Source organism: Lates calcarifer, linkage group LG16_LG22 (genome assembly GCF_001640805.2).
Source record: "Lates calcarifer isolate ASB-BC8 linkage group LG16_LG22, TLL_Latcal_v3, whole genome shotgun sequence".
Lineage (NCBI taxonomy): Eukaryota > Metazoa > Chordata > Actinopteri > Centropomidae > Lates > Lates calcarifer.
The window spans coordinates 150,587-164,706 of NC_066848.1; the positions used below are offsets into that span (position 1 = coordinate 150,587).

Consider the following 14,120-nt stretch of genomic DNA (forward strand, 5'->3'; position numbering starts at 1 on the left):
GATTCCTTTTCTTCACAGACTGAACTGAGACCAACATTTAGAAAAAGAAATGTTTTATTTTTCCGTCTTTAATCCTCACTCTGCTCCGTCCTGGAGAAAGGGAACGTTCTGACTCTACTGACGAGTAAAAATCTGTCTGTTGTTTTCATCATGAGTCTGATGTTAACGTGAAGACAGGAAGTGGCTGCGGGGGGGTGTGGGTGGGGGGCGTCAGTCCGTCCTCTCCTCCGCTCTCAGGAGACGACGTGCTCCAGGACGCCCTGACGAATCAGCTGCTCACATTTCCACCGCGGCAGGAAGTGCTGAGGACAGAGAGACGGACGCTGACGTGAGGACCTCCCTTCAGTTATTGATTGGTTATTGATTGGACACTGGACTGAGGTCGAGTTTCTGACCTGACTGTTCTTCTTCAGCAGAATCACTGTTCCGTCGTCGATCTCAAACTCTCCGTGATCCTTTAAACACCTCACCTGGAAAACACAAACACAATCATCATCACCCCGAGGTCCGACCACAGCCAGAGGTCAAAGGTCAAGCAGCCAGAGCGCCTCACCTCGATGTACAGACTCTTTGGAGGCTTCATGTCCTGAGTGATGTCCAGACCTTCTTCTCCACCCAGAGAGCGCATGAAGGAGGCCAGAGACTTTTTATACTGACCGAACCACTGCAGCTGAAACACACACACACACACACACACACACACACACAAACTGAAGCTTCTGAGAGATTCTGAGCAGCAGAGGAGACGATCCTACATTTCCCATAATGCAGCTGGGAGGTGTCTTTCATTAGGAGGAGGAACCAGGAGCAGGAGCTGTTTAACTTTAACTCACCTCCTCTGCACACATGTGGAAGCGGATGTTAGGAGGCAGCACGCTGCCGTACTCCCACCGCAGAGCTCTGATCCTCAGCAGACGGTCGTATCTGAAAGAGCAGAGCTTTAAACACGGTTCTCTGATCTGCAGGTCACATGATGCACAGGTGTGAGGGTGTGTGTCAGGTGGTTACAGGTAGGCGGTGACGCAGCGCTGGTTCCTCAGCAGGCAGCAGTGACGCAGTTTGATGGAGGGAATCAGCTCAGCTCGACCCTCAGACTTCGCCTCGTTACTGAAACACAGAGAGAGATCACACGAGTCTTCACCTCACACCTGGATCACCTGGATCACCTGGATCATCTGGATCATCTTCTCTTGTGTGGTTTTTAGGTTTTAACTCTTACACAGGGGATCCATCAACATCTTGAAAATTAAAATAATAAATCAGGAAACTGACAAAAGCATTTGAATAACACATCTAGCATAAAGCTGTGTTCTTTATTATTTTCCTGTTAATGATGAAAATAACTGAGGAAACTCTGGTACAGCTGAATAACAACACATTTAAAAACAGAAACCTGTAAACTAAAGAGAAACCCGCACTGACCCAGAGTAAAACTGAAATCCAAACTGAAGAACTGTCGTTAACTGATATTAATTAACAGTAAAATGTGTCTCACACATCACTCTGGTTCTGTTCGTACAGAGCCTCCATCTCCTGCAGAACCTGCCGCAGTCCATCTTCCTGGAAACGAGACAGAAAGCCTGAATTTACACAAACAAACCAAACTAAATACAGATTATGTCTGAGTCGTACGGACCGCCCTTTAACTTTTTACTATTTTTGAGGTGCGTGTCGCATCTTTGCTAAACGACTATTGAAGCCAAAATCGTCAGTTTCGTCGTAATAAAGTTGTTTGACGTGTTGGGTCGAAGCCGAACTGTAAAACAGTTTCTAAATTACAGAAATATTTATTGGTATTTTCCTCTTAGAGCTGTGAATCTCAGTGAATAAGCAACAGAAGTTAGAAATGTAAGATTTTTAAACGGAGATCTTTGGCTCTGAACTACAGATGTTAACCGGGGCTTACTCACGTTAAAAGCGGGCAGCTGTCCGTCGCTCATCCGGTGAAGTTCTCTGATTAACTCGATGGCTTTCTCACAAAACATCCTGAGGCCGTAAAACACAAACAATAAGCAGAAAATGATAAATTAAACCTTTATTCCGACATTAAAAACCCCGGACTCTGACAGAGGAGGACTGCTCCGTTTCGCGGGTAAACTGGAAAGCTGTGTTATCATCACGTGACATGACGACGTCACTCTCCGGATGCCGCTTTGGGACAAACATCAGATTGAAAAACGACCCGTCGCCGCCGAACAACTTTAACAGTTAACTTTGACCCAGACATGCGGTGAAGCCGCTTTATCTCCCGCAGACTGAGAGGTGAGGATGTGTTTTATAATTATATTCATAAACATGAACGTAAACGAGCTGTTTATCTCTGGACCGTCACCGTCTTTTATCAGGCGGTGTATTTCCGGTTAGCCAGCAGCGCCACTCCGGCTAAAAATAAACCCGTCAGACAGCTTCCAGTGGCGGCAGAGAGCCACCAGAGGCCGATGCGGGCTCAGTTACCGACTCTGTGCGATTTTATAAACGTGTCATAAAAAGTGGGATACTACAGTTGGTTTACGTCGCTTCTTGGTGAAGCTTATTAGCTGATTAGCTTTGCTGCTAACTTCGTCGCTTCTTTTAATGCTGCATTCGAGTTCCACGGGAAAATACAATCGTACAAGAAAACGTGGCTCTCGTCAGGTTTGAAATGGTACATTTTTACGTCTGGGGGTTGATTTCAGCAGGAAACTGGCTTTAGTCTAAAACTGAACGTCACGTTTGGCTCTGTGAAGCAGTTTGTGTTTAATTAGATCAATCAATCAGTTTAAAATCATTATCAATAAAGTAACTAACTGTCAATTGTAGCTCTGCTTTAGTTAAATACAGACGACAACTGTACCCAGGTCAGTGATGAAGAAGTACTCAGTGTCATTACTGAAGTAGAAGTACCAGTACTACACTGTAGAAACACTCTAGCAGTAGTTAAAGGTCAGATTTAAAATCCCACCAGTACAGAGGAGTAATCCGTTACATTTACTTCAGGTATTTAAAGTTACTTTTTGACAGAAAAGTGACTGATGTGATAAATTATTATCAGTGAGTCACTGATGCTTCAGCAGCATTTTACTGTCAGTAACAGATAGTTTACACCACTGGTTCCCAACCTGTGGGTTGGGCCCCTCCAAAGGGTCACCAGATAAATCTGAGGGGTCATCACGTGATTAATGAGAACGAAGAAGAAACACAAAATTCTGTAAAAATTAAAATGATCTTAAACGTTTTAAATGCTCATTGTGTTTAACTGTGTTGTACACGTGTGTGTGTGTGTGTGTGTGTGTGTGTGTATTTCATACTTTTATATACTTTACTTTTTCTGCTGCTGCTCAGTGTTAAATTTCTGCTGCTGTTATTTTCACCTATAAACAGCGGGCAGAGAATTCACAGCCTGTTTTCATACCTCTCTGTTGTGGATGTTAATTCTACGAGCTGCATATGAATGCAGCACGCTCGAGCTCTTTTTTGTAATCTCCATAAACCGGTTTTGTTTTGGTTGTCGTTGCTCCGACGCTCCCCAGAGGCCGTGGACGCAGCACGGTGAGACCACGTGGTCGTGTTTCTGCCCCGTGATTGGCTGCGGCAGCTCGGTGCGGATCAGCTGCTCTCTGCGGGTCTCAGTGCGGAGCGCCGAGCAGCTGGAGGCACAGCGGGGATTCAGCTCCGTCCTCACCGGCTCTCACCGCTCCATCACCCGGCAGGATAACGGCCTCCTCCCCGCTCACAGGCCCGCGGTAACGGCTCGTCGTCGAGTCGGTTTTTCTGTCGTTAACACTCGTTTCCTTTAACGTTTCCAGTGATGCGAAAGCGGAATAACTCGCTGACTGCGGAGCCTGACAGCGGGACCACCGGCACTCTGCTGGACAGCGACCCGGACCTGAAGCAGCGTCCCGGCAGGGGAGCAGCGGGGCCCGCAGCCGGCGGCCGGCGGGGCCCGGCGGAGGAGCGGAACATGGGGAAACCGTTCAGGAGGTAAGAGCCGGGACAGGTGTGTCCGCACCTGGACCGACTGATGAGACTAATGTAACGTTTTTCTCCACAGAATAACGGAAACATCATATTTCAGTGTGTCAGCAGCAGGAAATGTAAACGATCAGGTGAATAATTCATCAAGAAGAATCAGATTAAAAAAGTACAAAATATGAATGAAACAATGAAACTGAAAAAGTTATGAAAACACATTTAAAGTAAGTAATAAACATGATAATGTAAATCTAATTTATGGGAACTTTAAAAAGATTGGAGATATTTTCTGAGCCTCAGTGTGAGTGAATCTCAGTGCAGGTAACTGGTCTGACTGGTTCCACTGAGACTGAGGAGCTGGTCAGACTGGAAGCTGCAGTTTGAACAGAGGAGGTGGTTCTGGACGTTTCTCATGTTCATGACGGGTTTTAGACGTAAAGGTGAGATAAGCTGGAAACACGATCTGGTTTGTTCTGGATCATCCCACAGGTCCTGGATCAGATCAGGAGTCCAGGTCTACACCTGGGGCTCTGAGTCTTTTCCTCCAGATGTTTCTGAGCAGGCTTGGTGGTGGACTGGGTTTGTCCGCCTGCTGGGAGAGGCCCCTGACGTTGGGGAGTGTGTTTGGTCTGTGACAGTGTTCAGGTGTCAGAGAATCGTCCAGGTGAATGAAGGACCAGAGGATCAGTGTTGATCAGTCAGTAATGTCCAGAGTCCCTGAAGGCAGCACCAGAGCTCAGAGGATCAGCAGGAAGTTCACTTCAAACACTTGAACTCTGTGAGTCGGACCGCCGGGGTCGTCCCTCAGACTCTCTCTGACCCTCGTCTCTCACCGTAGGTTAGTGTCAGAGACTTCCTGTTTCTCCTCTGAATAATCTGCGTGCGTCCTGTCAGGTTAACTCCTCGTCTCCGCTCTAATCCTCGTTAAAGCGTCTGCAGATTACAGCAGGTCGAACCTGAGCGCACAAATAAATCCTGTGGTGATGATGAGTTAAGTTTCTCCTACACATCCTGATTATCACAACGTGTCTGTGATTAGACACTCGTACAGTGAAGGGACTTGGACCCAACCTGACAACAGGGGACATATTTACAGGTCGCACCGTGTCTGTCTGGAGTCCTGCTTTTCTCTGTGACAGTCGTTTGTTTGATTCAGTTTCACAACTTAAAAGTTGTCATTTGTCCATCGCAGAGAGAAACACCAGAGTTTTCCTGTAAAACTGAAACTCAGCTGATCATCTGACAGGAAATGACTGAAGGAGAAATAACGACCTGATTTAAACTCGTGTTTTAATTCACCGTCTCTCGACTTATTCAGCAAATATCCAGAAAAACACAGTGAAAAGCTGCAGATGATTAGTCAGCGATGAAGCTGCTAAAACAGCAGAATGCTCCTTTAAAGTGCTGCAGTCAGTCAGTGCAGCTCCGACGAGTCTGACCTCGTTTAAAGAGGTGAACTCTAAAATTAGATCTTTGTCATGTGAAGAAATAACTGACGGAGGAAGTGAGTCCATGCTTTCATCAGACTGTGACTGAATGAGAACGACTTCAGACTTCAGAGCTTTGAAACGGCGGCGGCGACAGGAAGTGACCTCACTGCTGCTGCTGACGCGTCTGTAAGGCTCAGGTCACGGGTTTGATTCCTGAGTCATTTCTATCAATGGTGAAAGGAGAAGTCTGCTCTGTGTTAGACGGAGTCAGCGTCTGTCACTTGACCTCTGACCTCTGACCTGTGACAGGAGCCGTTTCTCATCTCTTCACCATCAACCTCTGACAATAAAACAAGGAAAGGAAGGAAAGAAGTTGTTGTGTTGCATTCAAGGACCTGACGATGGCTCATAACTGAGCGTCAGATCTCCGTAACTCGACCTGCGGTGGATGTAAACATGTTCTCAGATTTCCTGCTGAAACCTGATTCCCTGTGTAAACAGGAGACCAGAGTCGGTCTCTGGAGGTTTTTGGATGAGTTTGTGTGTTTGTCTGCAGACACAGGTGAAGTCTGAGTTCACAGATATTGATCTGATGGACTGATGGGAAAGAGACTCTGGAAGCTTCCTGCTGCTCTCTCCTCCTCCTCCTCCTCCTTGTTTGTCCAGAGGACCTGATGTTTGATCCACATCCTCCAGGACCTCATGTTTCTGTGACTGATCTGACCAGGTGATAGTCTGATCCCGGCTTCAGTCTGACTCTGATTTTAAAATCTTTGAAAACATGAGAGACAGCACACACCTGAGGACGGATCACGTCAGATTGTCACAGCGTGAGACGTCCAACACACCACACACTAACAGATTCACCTCCAACAACCAGAGTCTGGACTCACAGCTCCACATCTGACCACGTCAGAGGAAACAAACATGGAGGACGACCACGTATATTGAACATTGATCGTCTCAGAGCAGATCAGGGAGGGTAAGATCAGTCTGAACACACCTCACACCACAGGAGAATCTGATAAGATCATCTTTACCACCATCAGATATCAGACCTGAGGACTCTGTAGAGATGGTCTGGGATGTGTGAAGACTGAGTCCCTCAGGTGTGACGGTGCCACAGCTGAGGCTGATGGGAACTTTGTTCAGAAACCAAAGCAGAGTTGTTGTCAGCTCATGATTCAGTTTGATAAAGTGAGGATTTATTTAAAGAACAAACTCGGCTCTTATTTCCTCCCTCTGAGGGAGGTCTGGTTTACAGTCAGTCAGCTGATCAGAGGTCAGAGAGAAGCTGAGCTGTCTTCAGACCTGTAGTGTAATCACTCACAGAGGAGTAATAGATTACTGCAGGACACAGCTCTGAGCCTCACGAACCAAAGTGTCACCTTTAGATCCAACGAGTGATCAGAGGATCCTGGTCTCTGCAGCGTCAGGCCTCACTCTGTCTTCAGACCCCCCTCCCCCCTCCATCTCACACACACACACACACACACACACACACACACACACACACAGCCCCCACCTCTCTGCGGTGAGTTCACCTCTGTGCGACCTTGAGGCTGCAGCTAATAACACTGCAGGCCGACTGCCAGCTGAACGCATGGAGACACACAACTGACCTGAGAGAGAGAGAGTGTGTGTGTGTGTGTGTGTGTGTGTGGTGTGTGTGTGTGTGTGTGTGTGTGTGTGTGTGGTGCAGAGGATTAATCTCCATGAAGTTCATTCGCTGTGGAAACTGAATCCTGCTCAGTGAAGATCTGAAACATTTTTCCCTTTAAAGGAAAACTCTGGTGTTTTTGAACCTTATTGATTATTGATTGATAGAGACAATAATCTGTGGAATGGGTTCAGTATTGATCTGGAACAGTTAGAGATCTTGTCTGTGATCAATAAATATGTTTGAGTCAGTGGAATGTAAAGGTCAGTCTGACAGCAGGTGCTGTTTGAAACTTTCTGCTTTTGTTTCTGCTGCGTCACTTCCTGGTTTCTCAAACTACGGGGCGGGCTGAGGGTCATATTCACAGGACGTGTGTGGTGTTTTTTTGTGTTAGCGTGTTGTTGTTGTATTAAGTTTGACGGCTGTATAAATGTTATTTTTAGGCACCTGACAACAGAAGAGAAAATCCCTCCTGACTCTGACTTTAGATTTTATTTTTCTTTAGATCGAATCAATGAACAAACAAACACAGTGTTCACTGGTTTTCAGTCATTTCTTCAGTTAATATAAAACATTCATGACTCGTGTTCTCGGCTCATTTAACAGAAATAACTCAACAATAATTCAACATGTTCTTTAACATTCATCTGTTTCCTTCAGATTTAAAATAAAAAATGTAAACAGTTGTTCCTGTTTTATTATTACAACATAAAAACATTCAGGAGTAAAATCAGTGTAAATGTTTTATTTGAATCAGTCTGATGCTGGATGTGGACCTGCAGACTCTGGGTCAATGAATAATTAAAGTCCACAGACCTGCAGGATCCTGTAACAGCAGTGTTATCACACACACACACACACACACACACACACACCACACACACACACACACACTCTCAGACAGCACCTTTATATTTGAACCTGGGCTGAAATAGTTCAGTGAACCTGCAGCAGAAAGTCACAGATCAGAGATTAAAGCTGCTGCTGTTTGTTGATTGTGTTGAACTGATGCTGCAGCTTTAAAGGAGATGACACCTGAACCTGCAGGGTCCTGTTTTACACCTGATACAGAGACTCAGGTGTCTGATAGTTTCAGACTCTGTCGTCTTTTCTCTTCCAGCTCCCCAGGAAAGACCCTGAACGCACCACGAGACTGTGAAAACAGAGCTCTGAGAGTTTTCATTAAAACAGATCAAATTGATTTTGTATAATAATCTGCCCCCCCCCCCTCCTCCCCCCTCAGGCTGGGGGTGGTGGGGAAGCTGAAGAGGATCATGTTGTGGCTGCTCGTCGTTTACGTCTCCATCCCCTTCATCATCAAACTCTGTCCATCCATCCAGGCCAAACTCGTCTTCCTCAACTTCGGTGAGTGTTTGTTTTTTATTTCATTTATTCACATTTTAATTTGTTTGTTTTTATTTGTTATTATGTCATTATTCTTTTTTATCGTGTGTGTTTGTCTCTAATTGTGTTAATGTTTATGTCTTATTATCAGTTTATAAATAAAGAGGAGATTTACACATCCTGAAGTGTAAACACTGTAGAAACCTCTCTATATATCTCTACCAGACTCCATAGAGAAAAACATGCGATTTAACCAGGAGCTGCTGGAATCCCACTGCCTCCATCTGTTAGTGTGTCTGTGTTACTGTGGGACTTTCAGTGCTGGAAGAAGTAATCAGATACTTTACTGCAGTAAAAGTACCACACAGTGAACAGTTTCACAATCAATATCAATCAATAATCAATATTTCAGATCCATTTCTGCTCAGCTCATGTTCAGCTACAGGTCGTCAACGTTAATCAGGCTCCATTAGACTTCCATTAGTTTATTGATAACTTTATTAACTGATAACTGATCAATCAGTGAATCAGTTAAACAGCTGATCACAGTCTCAGAGACACCTGACACCTGGCTGAGAGGACAGGAAGTGGGCGGGGACACAGGGTGACTGACAGCAGGTGTAACAGGAGATGACACAGGTGTGTCAGTCAGCAGCAGTCATGTGACCTCTGACCTCTGCCCCCTCCCTCCCCCCTCCCCTCAGTGAGGATGCCGTACTTCATCGACCTGAAGCAGCCCCTGGACCAGGGATTGAACCACACACACAACTTCTACCTGGAGCCTGAAGCTGGACTCAAGATTGGAGTCTGGTAACACACACACACACACACACACACACACACACACACACACACACACACACACACACACACACACACACACACAGGAGGCGTATGACATCACAGACAGGTTCAGGTGTGCAGGGGCTGTGTGTTGTGTTCACAGTGTGTCGTTGTGTTTCAGGCACACGGTTCCTGCTCAGATGTGGAGAGAAGCTCAGGGGAAAGACGGCGACTGGTACGACTCCACGCTCAGCTCCACCCCCGTCATCCTCTATCTCCACGGCAACGCAGGGACCAGGTGACCCCCCCCCCCCCACACACACACTTGTGTCAGTTGTTCTGTATCATGTTTGACCTTTGACCTTTCTGTTGTGTTTGACTACAGAGGAGGAGACCACAGAGTTCAGCTGTACAAGGTAAACACACACACACGTACTGTTGGCACCTGTGTGGAGGTCACCTGACTGAACCCCTCTCTGCCTGTCTTCCTTCAGGTCCTCAGTTCATTAGGCTACCATGTAGTCACGTTTGATTACAGAGGTGAGAAACACGACTCGTCGACACGGTGAAGAAACAAAGCTGCTGCTGTAAAACACTGAGTGACCTGTGTGTGTCTGTGTGTGTCTGTGTGTGTGTGTGTGTGTGTGTGTCTGTGTGTGTCTGTGTGTGTCTGTGTGTGTGTGTGTGTGTGTGTGTGTGTGTGCAGGTTGGGGGGATTCAGACGGGTCTCCATCAGAGGGGGGGATGACCTCAGACGCTCTTTTCATCTACGATTGGCTGAAACAGCGTCTTGATAAAACACCACTTTATATCTGGGGACACTCTCTGGGCACAGGGTAACACACACACACACACACACACACACACACACAGTAAACACACCTGCACATAAACACTCAGGTGACGTTCTGATCAAATTGTTTTTGTTTTGCAGAGTCGCTACAAACCTGGTCAGACGTCTGTGTGACAGAGGTACACACACACACACACACACACACACACACACACACAGACCTGCAGCAGCAGTCAGATTAGGTATAGATGTATCAGTTAATAATCTGTCAGATTAAATAGCTCAGTGTGTCTCAGGTCTCGTCCTGATCAAACCTGGACAAACTGTTCTGGAGCTGCAGTTCAGAGCAGGAGAGTGTAACCCAGGTTATTTTCTGTAGCTGCAATTTACAGACGTCCCCTAAACGCCTCACATACAGGCTATGGTAGGTGCGAAGTCTGATGTCAGGACCGACCTGGTCTCACCTGTTCTTTGGACAGATCTGAGTCCAGCCAGCTAACCTAGCTATCGTTAGATATCACAGGGTGTTTCTCCTCTCATGGACGTTTATTTTCACCTGAGCTAAGACAGCTAGCTGAGACCAGCTTCATGAAAGGGCTGACATTTGAAAGGTGCTGTAATGTGAGATTTACCTGAAGCCAGTGATTTTATCTACCTGGGTGGTTCAGGTCCCACAGGCAGAGTTCTGTTGAACACTAACATTAATGATTTGATCTCCAGGCAGTCCTCCAGACTCCCTGATCCTGGAGTCTCCGTTCACCAACATCAGAGAGGAGGCCAAGAGCCACCCCTTCTCCATGGTAACACACACTCACACACACACACACTGACAGGTTAAAGTGCTGTAGGTGTGTATTTGATGGGTGTGTGTGTTTCTCAGGTGTACAGATACCTGCCCGGCTTTGATTGGTTCTTCCTGGACGCCATCACAGCCAACAACATCCGCTTCGCCAGTGACGAAAAGTAAGTAACCTTTAACCTCCACAGGTAGTAACAGAGACCTTTGACCTCTGAGCTTTAGTTCACATCTTTAAGAGGAGATAAACCTGAACCAGAATCATCTCTATACATCAGCACCAGACTCCATTGACAAAAACAGGGATTTAACCAGGAGCTGCTGGAATACCACTGCCTCCATCTGTTAGTGTGTCTGTGTTACTGTGTGGTACTTTTACTTCAGTAAAGCATCTGATTACTTCTTCTGGTGCTGATATGTAGAGATGATTCTGGTTAAACTAAAAGGATCTTAAAGGATCTTTGTTTGTGTTTCTGAAGCTTGTGGGAATTTAAAGTGTTGAAACAGCTCTGAGCTCAGCAGCTGATTAACAGACTCAGAGCTGCTCAGACTGAGGACAAAGTCCAGAGCAGACTGATCAGAGAAGTGATTATTACAGCTGCTGACCTTTGACCCTGCAGGCTTTATCACTCCCAGATACTTCACATCAACAACAGTGCATCAATAACCAGGAAAACTACATGATGATAAAAACACTAATGACTGGTTCTAGTTTGAGTTAATTAGGAGCAGCACCTAGTGGACAGTAGAGGAACTGCAGAGTTGTAGTGTGGATGTGCAGTGAAACTGTGTCTCTCCTCAGTGTGAATCATATCTCCTGTCCCGTGTTGATCCTCCACGCTGAGGACGACACTGTGGTTCCTTTTCATCTGGGGAAAAAGGTACGAGGAACCTGAACACATCACTAACCTCTGTAGTTTTATAAGACTCATTAAATACAAATGTTTCTCAGCTGTTGATGCGTTCATGAACCCAAAACTGTGTCTGGAGTTAAAGCTGAACTAAACCTCCTCCTCCTCCTGCAGCTGTATAACATGGCCTCCCAGTCAAAGAGCCTCAGCAGTCACAAGGTTCAGTTCGTTCCCTTCCCGTCCTCTCTGGCCTACAAGCACAAGTTCATCTACAGGAGCCCGGAGCTGCCAAACATCCTCAGGTACAGCAGCGACTCAGACACAGGAAACTGTTAAAAAAACCTTCCACAGCTGGAGGTGAAGCCTGCAGGTTACTGAAGGTATTTAAAGCAGCAGTGTGGAGGGTTTAGAGCCACCTAGTGGTGAGAACTCAGACTGCAGCCAAATGAACACCTGTCACCTGAGCTCTCCCTCTCTGAGTGTCAGAGAGTCTACGGTGGCTGCCAGGGGACAAAATGAACTTCCACATCGTCAGGAAAACGAAACATTCTCTTTCTGTTATCAGTGTTTAACAACAAGTAGGTTTGTCAGACACATCACGACACAGGAAGACGAAAAATGTCAAATAAAAAGGAATGACTCCTGCAGCAGGTTTAAAGTGCCTGTGGTTCCAGTTCTGACTCTAACATTTCTGCTTCCTGTTTTTTCTTTCAGTAATTTCCTTGGCACAGCTCATCCTGTCGCACACTGAGGAGAAACCGAAGGACACACACTCTTATTGTACAACACACACACACCACTGTTTGTTTGACTGATGGACTGAACGTTGTCGCATGAACTGAACACAAACACACATCATTCCCTTTTCTCTCCGTTATCATTCCTCACACACAAACACTGGCTTCACAGGGTCACGGTGGTTCGGTTCAGCCGAGAGTTTTTACTGTAGAGAGACGGGAAACCAAACTGGACGACCAACAGAGACGTGAAGTGAAGAATCTCTGCGTTTTTATCTTTTTAATATTTTATCATCGACACACGGAGCTTGACTCTTTATGATCTGTGTGATTTATTGTTTGTTTTCTGTTTGTTTCTGTTGGTTTTTATTCTTTGGGTCCATCTGATCATGTCTGACTCTTCTGTCTGAGGTTTCAGGGTCTGGTTTGTTTTTAAGAAATGTCTCAGTTTGAAGGCCTGTTATGACTTGAATTATGAATTAAATATTTCTTGTTTTATGTAGCTGCGGTTTCAGCGTCTTGTTGCTCAGAACAAACACAAAAATAGCAAAGATAGCTAGCTAAGGTTAGCTTTATTCATCTGAGCTGTGCAGCACAGAAAAGAACTGACAACTGAAACATGAAGATGTGGATCATAGCAAGAAACACCCAGTAAAACGCAGAGCTTATATCAGGAGTACCTCCTTTTAACAGCAGGTGCTAACATTAGCTGGATTAGCGAGCTAACAATAGCACCTGCTGACGCCAAACCAGAAAAAGAAGAGAAAATGGCTGCAGTTGATAAGTTATATTTTTAAATGAATAAAGAAAAACATTTGGCTTCCAGCGGGTGCTAACGCTAGCTAGCTGGCTAACGTTAGCACCTGCTGGTAAAAGCAGATACGGCTGATATAAGCTCTGGGTTTTACAGGGTGTTTCTTCACATCAGTCACATCTCCATGTTTCAGTTGTCAGTCCTTTTCTGTGCTGCTCAGCTAAGACGAATAAAGCTAATCTTAGCTATCTTTGCCCAGCTAAGGTAAAAACAGACGACCTTAGCTAGCTATTTTTGCCATTTTTGGGCAGCACAGAAAAAGTGACAACTGATACATGAAGATGTGGGTTCATAGCAAGAAACACCCTGTAAAACCCAGAGCTTATATCAGGGGTATCTGTTTTTACTAGCAGGTGCTAACGTTAGCTGGGTTAGCTGTCTGATTTTTTTAAAGTCAGGGGCCATCCTGCAGATTAAAAAATGTGAATATGGAGTTGTACAAGATGATTTTTTAAATTTTAACAGCTGCTAATTTACAGATTAACACTGTAAAATACTTGTTAAAATGAAACCTAATGGACATATTCTGTGTTTGTTGTGTGATGCAAACAGTTTGAGCTTTTAAATTTTCAGGGTAAAGAAATGAACTGTGACTCTCAGATTCAGTCAGGTGAGGTTAGAGGTGAGAAGCTGCCACCTGCTGGATATAGTCTGAAACTACATCTGGAGTCAGGAATTTATTTTAATCATTTCATCTTCTCTATTTAACCTAATGTGAATATTCATGATAGGCAGTGATCAGTTTATTAGGAACACTCTAACTCTGGGTAGTTTCCCTCTTTGCTCTGATTCCTCCAGATGTTGGAAACTTTCCTCTGAGATTCTGCTCTATGTTGACATGACCCGTTTATTTAACCAGAAACATCACTATCTCTCTCTACCAGACTCCATTGACAAAAACAGGGATTTTACAGAGCAGAACACAGGAGCTGCTGGAGTACCACTGCCTCCACCTGTTAGT

General features: G+C 45.4%; 2 protein-coding genes across 4 annotated transcripts; one reads left to right on the forward strand and one right to left on the reverse strand.

The window, feature by feature from the left end:
* Nucleotides 1–36: 36 nt before the first annotated feature.
* On the reverse strand, nt 37–2,127 carry gins1 (GINS complex subunit 1 (Psf1 homolog)). The gene is made up of 7 exons (XM_018662177.2): nt 1,911–2,127; nt 1,496–1,560; nt 1,009–1,107; nt 834–924; nt 554–670; nt 396–470; nt 37–302 (listed from the first exon to the last, which is right to left on the reverse strand). The coding sequence occupies exons 1-7, from the start codon at nt 1,983–1,985 to the stop codon at nt 234–236; spliced, it is 591 nt and encodes a 196-aa protein (XP_018517693.1). The 5' UTR covers nt 1,986–2,127; the 3' UTR covers nt 37–233.
* Nucleotides 2,128–2,140: 13 nt separating this feature from the next.
* Nucleotides 2,141–12,847, forward strand: abhd12 (abhydrolase domain containing 12, lysophospholipase). Of its 3 annotated transcripts, none has more exons than XM_018662172.2 (14): nt 2,141–2,262; nt 3,786–3,960; nt 8,285–8,406; nt 9,090–9,195; nt 9,350–9,466; nt 9,554–9,584; nt 9,663–9,708; nt 9,875–10,004; nt 10,103–10,140; nt 10,682–10,761; nt 10,842–10,924; nt 11,560–11,638; nt 11,783–11,910; nt 12,323–12,847. In XM_018662172.2, exons 2-14 carry the CDS (start codon nt 3,788–3,790, stop codon nt 12,357–12,359), a joined length of 1,170 nt encoding a protein of 389 aa, XP_018517688.1. In that variant the 5' UTR covers nt 2,141–2,262; nt 3,786–3,787; the 3' UTR covers nt 12,360–12,847. The 3 variants fall into 3 exon arrangements, with proteins under 3 accessions (XP_018517688.1, XP_018517690.1, XP_018517692.1); XM_018662174.2 differs by lacking the exon at nt 2,141–2,262 and adding an exon at nt 2,398–2,644; XM_018662176.2 differs by lacking the exon at nt 2,141–2,262 and adding an exon at nt 2,398–2,634.
* The last annotated feature ends 1,273 nt before the right edge of the window (nt 12,848–14,120 follow it).

What these genes read in the sequence shown, in the direction of transcription:
- gins1 (XM_018662177.2), bottom strand. Translation starts at nt 1,985, where the DNA reads ATGTTTTGTGAGAAAGCCATCGAGTTAATCAGAGAACTTCACCGGATG. An exon ending in GAACAGAACCAGAGTGATGT is followed by an intron (nt 1,108 to 1,495) that starts GTGAGACACATT and finishes TCTGTGTTTCAG; the next exon opens with TAACGAGGCGAAGTCTGAGG. An exon ending in CAAAGAGTCTGTACATCGAG is followed by an intron (nt 471 to 553) that starts GTGAGGCGCTCT and finishes TGTGTTTTCCAG; the next exon opens with GTGAGGTGTTTAAAGGATCA.
- abhd12 (XM_018662172.2), top strand. Translation starts at nt 3,788, where the DNA reads ATGCGAAAGCGGAATAACTCGCTGACTGCGGAGCCTGACAGCGGGACC. An exon ending in GGACTCAAGATTGGAGTCTG is followed by an intron (nt 9,196 to 9,349) that starts GTAACACACACA and finishes GTTGTGTTTCAG; the next exon opens with GCACACGGTTCCTGCTCAGA. An exon ending in ACAGAGTTCAGCTGTACAAG is followed by an intron (nt 9,585 to 9,662) that starts GTAAACACACAC and finishes GTCTTCCTTCAG; the next exon opens with GTCCTCAGTTCATTAGGCTA.